Genomic DNA, 11759 nt, shown 5'->3' on the forward strand with positions numbered 1-11759 from the left:
TGGTTTCAAAGCTATAATTTCTCTGGGGAGGCAACCAGACACTGAATCAGGGAGCAGTCTTCTGCTGTGTTGTCTCCATCCTTCATTCGCTTAAAAAACCCTTTGTTCAGAGATAAAGCAAAGGTAAATTTTAACCAAGCCTGTGTCTGAATTACTAAGGACATCTGAACTAATGAGATTATACTGTACTTTATATGGTTTCATTTATCATTGTCACTATAATACTGGTCTTTTCTACTTTCAGTATTTCCATCTCTTGTTTTCAGTGTTTTTCCTGTCTATTATATCAGTTCCTTAAAGGAATTATTGAAGTGAATGGAGGGGAGGAGGGAAAAGTGAGGAGGGAAGGGAGAAGGGTTCCAGAAACTAAATCTCTGAGTAATTAGCTGCAGTCCCACTAGCTACAAGGTGATTCAGGATCTTAAACTAACAGGCAAGTTATCCTCTACAAGGTTAGGCTTCTTCCAAAAGTAGGCTTCCCATGATGACAGAATGCTTAGGAGATAGAGGTCCCTTTCACCCTCCCTCCTTATTATGGGAAAAAAATACCAATTACTACCTAGCTCATCAGATAAATATGTGCCTCACTGCCCTGATCTTAAGAAAGTAAGTTTCAATTCTGTTGGCCATTCAGTGTCTCGGTCTCTTTCTAGAATCCATGCCTCTGAATATTAAGGCATCGCCTTCTTTCCTATATCTCTTGGGAATTTTCTTTCTACTTTTCAACTTTATAAAATCCTCTATTTGCATCTTTCTGACTCACTTATTATGTATTATTTTATATTTTAGCTAGTATTGCATGTCCTATCCACCTAATGAACTGTAAGTTCCATGAAGTCAGGGACCATGTGCTATCTAAATTTTGTATCTTGCCTAGCATTTAGTAGTATTCAGCACACAGTCAGCATTTAAAAAAATACTTGCTGGATTGTTGTTTTGTTTTGTTTTGTTTTTAAGGAGTGTGCTTTGCAGAACCCATTTCTTTGATACACAGCACATCAAATAAAAGGGCCAGGTAGAGAGGCTAAGCCTGGAGTTCTGGTTAATGCCCAAGTCACCAAACAAAAGGGCATGGGAGAGAGGGAGGATAGCATTACTCTGGCCTCTAGAGGAGGTTTTAATTTCTTGAAGTCCCTGGAGTTAACTGACCTGGGCCCGGTTGGTGTAGAGCACTTTCATGTCCTTGAGCTTCTTCAGCCCCTCACTGTAGTGCTGGACAGCCATCCTATAATCACCTTTCAGAAAAGCTTCATTCCCTTTTTCTTTCAAGGCTATGAAAACAAAGATCACAGACATAAGTTCTCATTTCAAATGGAAAAATCCTCCAGAACCTCACAACCTGCTGCCTAAATATACCTTCCTTCACGGGAAATAAAAGAGACTTGTCATTTCTTCCAACTCCTCTAAGACTACAGTATAATCTTATTTTATGCTCAAGGGTAATTTTCCTATACCCAACCCCAATTTGCTGTTTCCTCCCTATAAGGGTAAGTGATCTTTTTGCTTCCGTCCTGAGCATGCTACAAAGACCAAGTCTCCAGCATCGAAAATACATTGAGGATCGTGGAGGCAGCTGGTAAATATGAGGTCATCAATACCTATGCAGTGCAGCCACTGACCACGTGGGATGACACTGAGCAGTGCCCTCCCACTAGATCGATGTTTGTTTGTTCCACTCTCTCCCCTTCTCCTAAATCACTTCTTCTTTTATGGCACTTCTTTTTCTTTGCTTTTTTCCTTCTTCTCTCCTCATGTCTTATGGCTGCTGGTAGTACCTGCTGGCATCATTAGCTCTACTGATGACATTTAGGATTAAATAAATTGCTGACCCTTCCTGCTACCTCCAATGCCAACCCAGATGCTTTAGGGCTAAAGCTTTTGTTGTGGAGATGTGATCTAGGACAACAACATCTTCTCACTCAGAGTAAGAAGGGCCCCTAGGGGCCAGCTCATCCCAACTGTCATCCCCACAAAATCCCCAGTAAATAAGTCATCTAGCTTTGGCTCAAAGACTTCAAGTAGGGAAACCCACTACCCCCTGAGGCAGTCCATTTCATTTTTGGACAGCTTTAATTGTTAGGAAGTATTTTCTCATATTGAATCTAAATCTGCCTCTCTACCCCTTATACTCACTGCTCCTGGAGATCTGTATGGGGGTGTCAAGCAGAGCTAGTGTACATCCTCTCCCACGTCACAACTCTGCAAGTCTTTGCAGGAAGGCATGAGGGGCCTCAAATATCTCCTCTTCTTTGGGGTTGAAGGAATGTTATTCCTTCAATCAATCCTCTCACAACGGGATTACTCTCAATTTGTTGAGTGGGAGAAGAAAGTACCCTAAAAATGGGTTTTGTTGCGCAGCATCTTCTCTCCATGGCCTTGTTATAAGCCAGCTGGCTGAGAACCTGGCACCTTCATGTTTGGGCCACACTTTGGCTTTCTGAGGCTCTTTTCTAATGATGCCCATCTAATGATGGCAAACCTCAACAACCATTACCGTTTGCTAGGCTTTTGTTTTCTTTTCTTCTCTTGGCTCGTTCTCTGGCATCCTTCTGTACTACTTCCATGAAGCCATCTGACAGCAGAGGAGAGGGATTTAAGTGATTAAACTAAAAATGAGAATTCTATAATCACCCCTCTAGTTCAAAAAGAGAAGAAAGCTTCTGTGTAGCCAAGCTTTCTATGCAAAGACACGTGCATACACACACACACACACACACACACACATACACACACACAGAGGCTTCTGAAGCCACCAAGCTGACATCTTCTTAATTTGACGTTAAATGGTAAAGTATGTGATGTATTATTATACATGATGGCTATGACTGTGTGTCAGATTTGAATTATGCCTTTTAAAATAGTTTTTCTTTGGGGGAGAGACCTTTTTATTCCTTGCAGAACAATGAGCCTCTGAGCCGAGCAGCAAAAGGAAAGCCTAGATCCCTTGGGTAGTGAAGAAGTGGCACAAGAGGTGAAACGCTAACAGGGTTCATCTTACTGAGGGCCGGCAAGGAAATAAGGAAAGAAAATCTCAGAGAGCTGCCAGGTCAATGAAAAATAGGCTGGCGGTCACAAAATCACAGAAATTAAGGCTAGGAGGGTCCTCTGGAGTCACTTAGTCCGACCTGACACTGAACAGCAATCACCTCAATGTTCACAACCAGCGTCTTCTTGAAGACATCTACTGATGGTGATCCTACTAACAATGGGAAAGATTTTTGCCCAAAATCTTATTCCTGAGCTCACAAGCTCTGATTTACAGTTCTTCTGGCTAGGTGAGACCAATAAAACTGTTGCAAATAAAACAAAACCTATTAGGAAGAGAGATACTGCCTTACCCGGGGTTGTATCATCCACATTCTGCTTTGCCAGGTAGTTACATAGGTCACCAAAAGATAAAATAAAATAAAATAAAATTTCATGAGCTATACATGTAGCATAACAAAAAGGGAAGTCAAATCAGTTATATGAACAGGACTACTTTGGGCCAAATTGTTTCCTGATTTGTGAAGGCTGCTATCAAACACTAAAGTGTCCAAAATTTGCTCGGGATGACACAACTTCTGAGATCAAATTATGAATTTGATTGCTATGAAAGAATTTTCTCCCAAGTGATAGTTCCAAGTTGTGGTCTGTTTGTAAGAGTTAACGTCTCCCAAAGGTGAACCAAACCCAACTCACTAGTGAAATCAAGCTGATAAACAAAACACTGTGGCTTTAAGTATGGTTCCCAAGCACTATGTAGTCATAAAAAAATGAACAAAATCTTAAAGCTTATTAAAATGAACCCAACATTCTTGTTAAAGATGAAAAAAGATCAGACTCTGGGTTCAGACTTCCTTACTGTCAGGTCCAGCTTGAGCTTGAGTGACATAATAATTTTTTAGCTTCATCAGCATTTGTGTCTCAGATCTATTATCTACCACTATTTATTTAATTTCATAACAGAAAGGAAACCTTCGTAGGGACCTGTGGAGAACTAATCATTGTTTTGTTCAAAGTGGTCCTGCATTCATCTTCCTTTTGGTCCTCCAGAAGCTGCAGTCTCTTCTCTGCCTCATCCATGGCCCTCTCACGCACACTGAGGTCATCAGAATTCAGCTCCTGAACCAAAGTAGCTTAAGAGAAATTAGACACAAACCAATCAAACAAGGCACAACCAAATGGAAGCGAGCCTTCTCTATTAATGAAATGTTCTAGGGAGATGGAATTCAGAAAGACAAACTGAAAAGAGTTCACAAGAGAAAATAAGAATGAGTAAGTAATTCCAATAATGAAAGAATGGGGATTATTTAACCTGGAGAAAGCTACAGGGGGACCTAATTATGGTCTTTAAGGAAATAGTTATAAGCTCTTATGAATTTGAACCCATTCATACTTTTGGTAACTGGGTTCTGTAGGTTTTTCCTCTTTTGTGTAGATTTCCTTTATTAAGTCTAAAAATGGATTTCTCAAGCTTGAAGAGGTGACTGCTAGTTCTAACAGAATGCAGAATAGCTTTGGTGCTTTGTACAATCAGTAGAGATTCTTAATAATCTTAATTGAGCTAAGTTGGGGGTATTTTGCCTGGAGGGTATTCTGTCCTTAGAATGGAAAAGAATACCTCTTTAGGCCTTGCCAGCCACATGAGTCCATGAGATAACTGTACATTTAATCTTTTGGCCCATGAGGGAAAAGTGCTGCCTATACTTTTACAGAAGTAAAAAGGAAATGAACATTCTCTCAAACAGCAGAATGCCAGATGTCAACAGTTGCAACCTTTGGATGATGTCCCCTAACAGGGTAATATTCTCCTACTGTACAAGGTAGAATGGGAAACCACGAGTTCTTCTTGCACTATTCTAGGTAGAAGAATCTTAAATATAGACAAAGCTAACATTAGAAGCCCAATCATAGCATTAACAGCTTCTCTTGTACCAATTAACAGCCAGAAAATATTGCCCCCAAGCTACAATATCACTCAATTTCTCAATACCCTTTCAGTTTAAATTCAATTACAGTTTTTCTTGAAGTCATAAACCTGTCAGATAGCATAGTAACTAAGTCCAAATAAACATTCATTTTTAGCCACCACCACTTCCCAAAATAGAACTTAATTTGTTTATGATTTTCCAGTACTTACTGATTTCATCCACATTCTTGAGAAATTTCTCCCAGTCTCTCTCTTCTTCCTCTTTAGCCATTTTAGATCACAGTCCCTGAGGAGGCCAGCAACAAATGATGGAAATTAATAACAATAAGACACTAAATAGAATGTCAGCCTTATTAGCTCTGAAAACTAAGAAAGATCAAGTAGTTATTTTAACACACATTTGTGTTTATAAATGTCATGGATTACAGGAGGGTAATTTATTTCTTTTCAGCTCATGTTTAAGACCAACCCATACTCATCAATTGTGGATGCATCCAGAGAGCTATGAGTTCTCCCCCTGCTGACAAAATCACCACTGCTTTAAGACCCCTGAAGCACACCGCCTTCAAAATCCACACCCCTTCAAAACCAACACACCAAAATAGTTTGCTCCACGTCAGGAACCAGAGCCTCAGGTAGAAAGGCATGTCAGATGGGGAGCCCTAGAATTAGGGATAGGAATAGAATTAGTGCTGAGGCCAGGCTCTGAGTCTGTCAGTTGAAGGGTCTCTCTCAGTGGTGGCTGCCAGGAGGCAGGATGAGGTGGGGCTTCTACAGCAATGTGACTGGTATTCAGAAACTGCTGACAATTTGCATCTAACTACTTACATGTACTAATAATAACTAAATGCAACTTGTGGTTTAGCTTGTTTATAGGAGGGACAAGGAAGCTGCTAACTGAATGAAATGATCAGCATTTGCTAAAATAATTAATAATAACCCCCTTAATTCCAATCTCTATTTCTTAGGAAGCAGTATGTTAAGAAACTCAAATTTAGCTTGTCTCCTGGCTGTCACTAGTTCAAGATGTGTGACCTTTGATCTTCCTAAAGCACAGATTGGATCATGTTACCCTCCCTCCATAAACTTGAGTAGCTTCCTATGATTGTCAAGATCAAATAAAAAATTCATTTGATGCTCAATGCCCTTCATCACCTGGCTGCCTCCTACCATTCCTACTACCATTACACTTTACTCTCCTCAATCATAAACTCTGGGATCTAATGACATTGGCCTCCTGGCTGTTTGTCCTTCAGACAAAACACTCTATCTCTCAACACTGCGTTTTCACTGGCCTATGCCTGAAATTCTCTTCCTCCTCATCCTGGCTACCCTGAAGTCACAACTAAAACACCACCTTCCAGAAGCTTTTCCTTACCAATACCCTTTAATGTCAGTCCTTTCCTTCTGTTGATTATCACCACTTCATCCTGTATATAAATTGTTTGTACATAATTGCTTGCATGTTGTCTCCCTTTGTATCCCCAGAGCTTAGCACAGTGCCTGGCATATAGTAGGTGCTTAATAAATGCTTGTTGGCTTGACTTTTGTGAGGAAAGCACTTTGTAAGTTTTAAAATGATATATAAAAGATTGGCTAATATGACAAAAAAGGAAAATGATAAATGTTGGAGGAGATGTGGGAAAACTAGGAAGCTAATACATCGTTGATGGAGTCGTGAACTGATCCAACCATTCTGGAGAACAATTTGGAACTATGCCCAAAGGACTATAAAACTGCGCATACCCTTTGACACAGCAATACCACTGATAGGTCTATATCCTAAAGACATCCAAAAAAAGGGAAAAGGACCTATTTGTACAAAAATATTTATAGCAGCTCTTTTTGTTGTGATTAAGAATTGGAAATTGAGGAGATGCCCATCAATTGGGGAATGGATAAACAAACTGTGGTATATGATTGTGATGGAAATTATTGTGCTATAAGAAATGATAAGCAGGATAATTTCAGAAAAACCTGGAAAAACTCACATGAACTGATGCAAAGTGAAGTGAGCAGAACCAAGAGAGTGTTGTATACAATAACAGCAATATTGCATGATGAAGAATTGTGAATGACTTAGCTATTAACAGCAATACAATGATAGAAGACAATCCCAAAGGACCTATGATGAAGTATGCTATTTGCCTTCAGAACTGATACTGCCTGAATTCAGACACCTACTATGTATCAGTCACTGTGCTAAGTGCTTTTTACAGATATTACCTCATCTGACCCATTTTATAGATGGTGAAACTTTAAGTGGAGAGTCGGACTTAGTAAATGAAGGGCAGATACAGCTGTGTGAGTCAGAGGCTATATTGGCAAAGACTCAGTTACAAGGGTTCTCTCTGCCTAAGATATGGCATAAAGAAAAAGAAAGTCAGATGTTAGAGGGGCTTTGCTGGAGGCATTTTCTGTCCCAGACAGAGCTCTCAAACAGTGTTCTTAACCTCTGTGTTATGGCCTCTCAGACAGTCAATGGACAATCCCTTCTCAGAATAATATTTCTAAACGCATAAAGTAAAATGCGAAGGAAACTACTTAAACACTTTCACACATGTAATCATATTTAAACTTCACAGGAAACTGAGGCTGAGAGGTTAAGAAACACACAGCTAGTAAGTGCCTGAAGCAGGATTCAAACACAGGTCTTCCTAACTCCAAGTCCAACATTGCATCCACTATGCCACAAAGCAACCTAAATTATATTGGAATAGTTATAAAAATATTTTTTAAAAACCAAGTTCATGAAATCCGGCCTCAGACACTTGACACTTACTAGCTGTGAGATCCTGGGCAAGTCACTTAACCCCAAGTGCCTCACCAAAAAAAAAAAAAAAAAAAAAAAGTTCATGTTTTTATCAATATTGTAATGATGACCAACTATGACTTTGCTATTTTAATCAAAGCAATGATTCAAGACAATTAATTCCAAAGTACTCATGAAGAAAAATGCTATGTATATCCAGAGAACTGGTGATCTCTGAATGCACTGAAGCATACTGTTTTCACTTCTTTTATTTTTCTTTTTTTTTTTAACATGGCTAATATGGAAATATATTTTGTATAATTCACTTGTATAGTGGATATCATATTGCTTGTTTTCTCAATGGGTGGAAAAGGGGTTGGGGGAGAGAATTTGGAACTCCAAATTTTAAAAAAAATTAATGTTAAAACTAAACAAAACCTTTTATTTCTTAAAGTTAATGGGCTCTCAGGTTAAGAACCCCTACTCTATTACAAAGGTTATGCCTCTAGGTGACTTCCAAAAGTAGATCCCAGTCCAGCACACCTGGCTAGGTACGAAGTTTACGAGGTGGGGGCAGATGTGTGACCCTGCACCCTCCGATGAGTTTTCTTTCCTACCCTAGGGCATTTCCAGACGTTTCAGCATAGTTTAGGCAGCAGCATCCCCAAGTTTCCAACTTAGCCAAACAAGGCCGCAGGCAGGAGCGCGCTGGAGGCTCAAAATCCCCGCCCCCATCCGCGTCCCCGTTGCCCCGGCAACCATTGGGCCGCTTTCCTCTCCCCTCCTCTCTCCCCACCCCCAAGCCCAAGCACTTGCCCAGAGGCCGGCCCCAGAGTCAGTGGCGGTCCCGAAGTATCCCACCTGTCTCAACCTGACCTCTGCTGCTTTATCTTCTTGCCGTTCAACCCCAGGGATCGGCGCCCAGGAAGATGCCCGCCTAACCCGCTCCACAGACCTGAAGTGCCTACTACTCGGACTAGAAATGGCGGTCGCCGGGTGGGAGGGGAGGGGGGAGAGCCGGGCAGCGATTGGCCAGCTAGTGGGAGGGGGAGGGCCAATGAAGGGACGGGGCGGGGATTGGTTAATGAGAAGGACGGGGTGGAGTGATTGACCTTCGGGGGACGGGGTCAAACGCTCAGGTGTGCTTTAGGCCCGGCAACAGAAAGGTGTAAGGGCTGGTGGTGTTGAGGCTTTGAGGCTCCCCCTCTAGCCGTGGGGTCCCGGGTGGCAGCCCCCTGAGGGGGTGGTGGTCGAAATATGGCAGGAATCGGAGCTTACTGACCTGACGACAGGGGGTGGTGGGAAGAACACTAGCTGTGTGATCTTGGGCAAGTCAACCTGTGAGTGATGTTTGGATGGAGGAATGAGAGGCAACTCTCAGAGAAGCACGAGGAAGGACCCGAGAACAGGATGGGACAGGGGCAGCCTCTTCCTCCTCCTCCAAAAATGGCAGTCTCTATTCTTAAGGAGCTCCTTCCAACCAACCTCCCCCCTTCCCCCAGCAAGCCAACCTCCCTGTTTTTGTCCTAAATGTTGCCCAGGCATACTGAAATTGTTCTTTCCAAGATTGTCAGTGATCTCTTTAAGACCAAATCTGATGGCCTCTTATCAATCATCATCCTTCACCTCTCTACAACATTTGGCATTGTTCACTACTCTCTCTTCTTGGGGCTTTCTTAACACTCCTCTTTTGGGTCTCCATTTACCTGTCTAACCTACATGAAGTCTCCTCTGCTGGATCATCACTTGTGTTGTCACACACATCCCCCCCAAAAAATTTAGGTATATCCTAATATTCTATCTGGACCCTTTATTTGCATACACTCTCATTTATCTCCCAAGGGTTTAAATATTATCTCTTAAGCAGATGACTCCCAGATTTATATATCCAAACCTAGTCTCTCCTCTGAGCTCCAATCAGTCCTGCATCATTAATTGCTTTTTGGATACTTCAGATATGTCAGGTGTTATGCTAAGTGCTTTTTACAGATATCATCTCATTTGATACATTTTATAGGTGGTGAAACTTGAAGCTGAGAGTTGGACTGAAGCTGCTCCAGTGACCTGGATATTTGAATGGGCATCTGGATGTCCCATAGGCATCCCAAACTCAATATGTCAAAAACTAAATTTATCTTTCCCCTTAACCCAAACTTTCTCAGAACTTCAATATTTCTGCTCAGGGTACCTGCATCCTTCTAGTCATCCAGGTTCAAAACTTAGACCTTAGCTTTGACTCCTCACTAACTCTCACCCCACATACTCAATCAGTTCCCAAGTCTTGTTGATTTTACTTGAATAAATGAATGAGGGGAAAAATTTTATAAAGTATTTACTATATGCAAAGTGCTGGGGAGGCAAAGATAAAAAGCAAAGACACTTCTTGCCCGCAGAGAGCTTACCCTCTAATGGGGGAGAATACATAACAGGAGAGCAGTAGGCAAGGAGAGAATCTTTAGTTCTGAAAGTTACAGGGTTGGTGAGTGTGGGCATAGTAGATCCACACCTGGACAACTTTTCTCTTATGCATCCCCTGCTTTCTACTATTGCAACCATCGTCCACATCGCCTCTCTCCTGGACTCTCATGTAGCTTCTAATTAATATACCTTCTTCATATCTCTCTACACCCCTTTGAATACCATCCTCCACACAACTGCTAAAGTGCTAGGTCTGACTATGTCATTCCAATGCCAATAGTTCTTTGTTGCCTTTAGGATCAGATTTTAACTCCTCTGTTAATACGGAAAGGCCTTCCAAACTGGACCTATGCCAGCCTTATCATCAGTCATTAAATTTCTCTAACTCTCTGGTTTGAGAACAGAAACTATAAGAACAAATGAGGCCCTTCCTTTATCTGTCTTAATGGAGTGGAGGGACCCACTCTACTCTGAAAAAAGGGGATAAATAACCATTTAATCCTCTAACCATAAAGAATGTGAACCAAGGAGTGGAGGTTACAGACTGAAGAAAGCTGCAGGTAGCCCAGAATAAAATGCTGTATAAATATCAGTTATCATTGTTAATATTATGATGGCATAATGGATAGAGAGTTGGTCTTCAGAGTCAGGAAGATCAATGAATTCAAATCCAGCCTCAGACACTTACAAGCTGTGTGACCCTGGGCAAGTCACTTAAACCTCTGTTTGCCTCAGTTTGCTCATCTGTAAAATGGGGATAATAATAGCACCTACCTCCCATGGTTGTTGTGAGGATCAAATGAGATAATAATTTTAAAGTTCTTAGCACATAGCACTACACAAACATTAGTTATTATTGTTATTATTATTCTGACACATGCTATCTGTATGACCTTGGTCCCAGGGGTGTCAAACTCAGAAATGGTGCCCCTAGATCATACATAAGGATCCCTGCTGGGCCTCATGTTGACTTAGAAAACCACATTAGCATTATCTCTGTTCTATTGCATTTTTATTTAATTTGTTAAATATTTCCCAATTTACATTTCAATATGTAATATTAAATATTGTTAAATTATTTATAAATTACATATTATATCTCTAATACTATAAACTGCAGAGAAGGTACATTGGAAAGGAGGATTTTCCTCACCAGGTAGTCCTCTATACCTGCTCCATTTGTACTCCATCCCTGAGTGAAATTACTCTGAGATAGACATACACTCTAGCTGTATTGAAAAGAGCTTTCTTTTAAAGGGAGGCAGTCTGATCTGGGGTCCCTCTCCCCTGTAGATAGCAGGGTCCTTACCCCTCACTAATGGGGGAGTTTGGGGAGGTCAAACCTTCATGTCAGCATATAGTAAGGGGTTTTGTTTTGTTTGGTTTTTTAAGATTATGGGTGTTGGGAGAAAACAGATATGATGTTTTATAATGTTCTCTTCACAAATGGACAGAAAACCTTAAGTTCCCCTTTGTAGTCCTATTCTTTGAACCTATTCTTTGAAGATATTTTCTAAATCTGAAGGCCATGGTTGCTACGAGAAATGAAATTCTAAGACCTAGGGAGAATGCTTCTGTTGGGTTGGGTAACCTTCTTGGGCTGAATAATTACCTAAGAGTTACCTGTCTCTATCTGTACTCATTAAAACAGCTCACAGGGGGCAGCTAGGTGGTGCA

The 11759-nt window shown here is 41.0% G+C and overlaps 1 protein-coding gene across 5 annotated transcripts in view; it reads right to left on the reverse strand.

Moving 5' to 3' along the window:
• Window positions 1-8645, reverse strand: part of TTC12 (tetratricopeptide repeat domain 12) — a 55338-nt gene extending 46693 nt beyond the window's left edge. For 2 of the 5 annotated variants that reach the window (XM_027847370.1, XM_027847374.1), the window contains exons 1-6: window positions 5510-5666; window positions 5123-5198; window positions 3958-4118; window positions 3339-3360; window positions 2495-2572; window positions 1150-1271 (exon numbers count right to left, since the gene is read on the reverse strand). In XM_027847370.1, coding sequence (XP_027703171.1) covers window positions 1150-1271; window positions 2495-2572; window positions 3339-3360; window positions 3958-4118; window positions 5123-5183 — 444 coding nt within the window. In that variant the 5' untranslated portion in view covers window positions 5184-5198; window positions 5510-5666. Of the gene's footprint in view, window positions 1-1149; window positions 1272-2494; window positions 2573-3338; window positions 3361-3957; window positions 4119-5122; window positions 5199-5509; window positions 5667-8525 lie in introns of those variants that run through there. The other 3 variants (XM_027847371.1, XM_027847372.1, XM_027847373.1) reach the window with 3 other exon arrangements.
• Between the last annotated feature and the right edge of the window lie 3114 nt (window positions 8646-11759).

The sequence above is a fragment of the Vombatus ursinus genome, unplaced genomic scaffold (assembly GCF_900497805.2).
Source record: "Vombatus ursinus unplaced genomic scaffold, bare-nosed wombat genome assembly UNPS02015398.1, whole genome shotgun sequence".
NCBI classification, from domain to species: Eukaryota; Metazoa; Chordata; class Mammalia; order Diprotodontia; family Vombatidae; genus Vombatus; species Vombatus ursinus.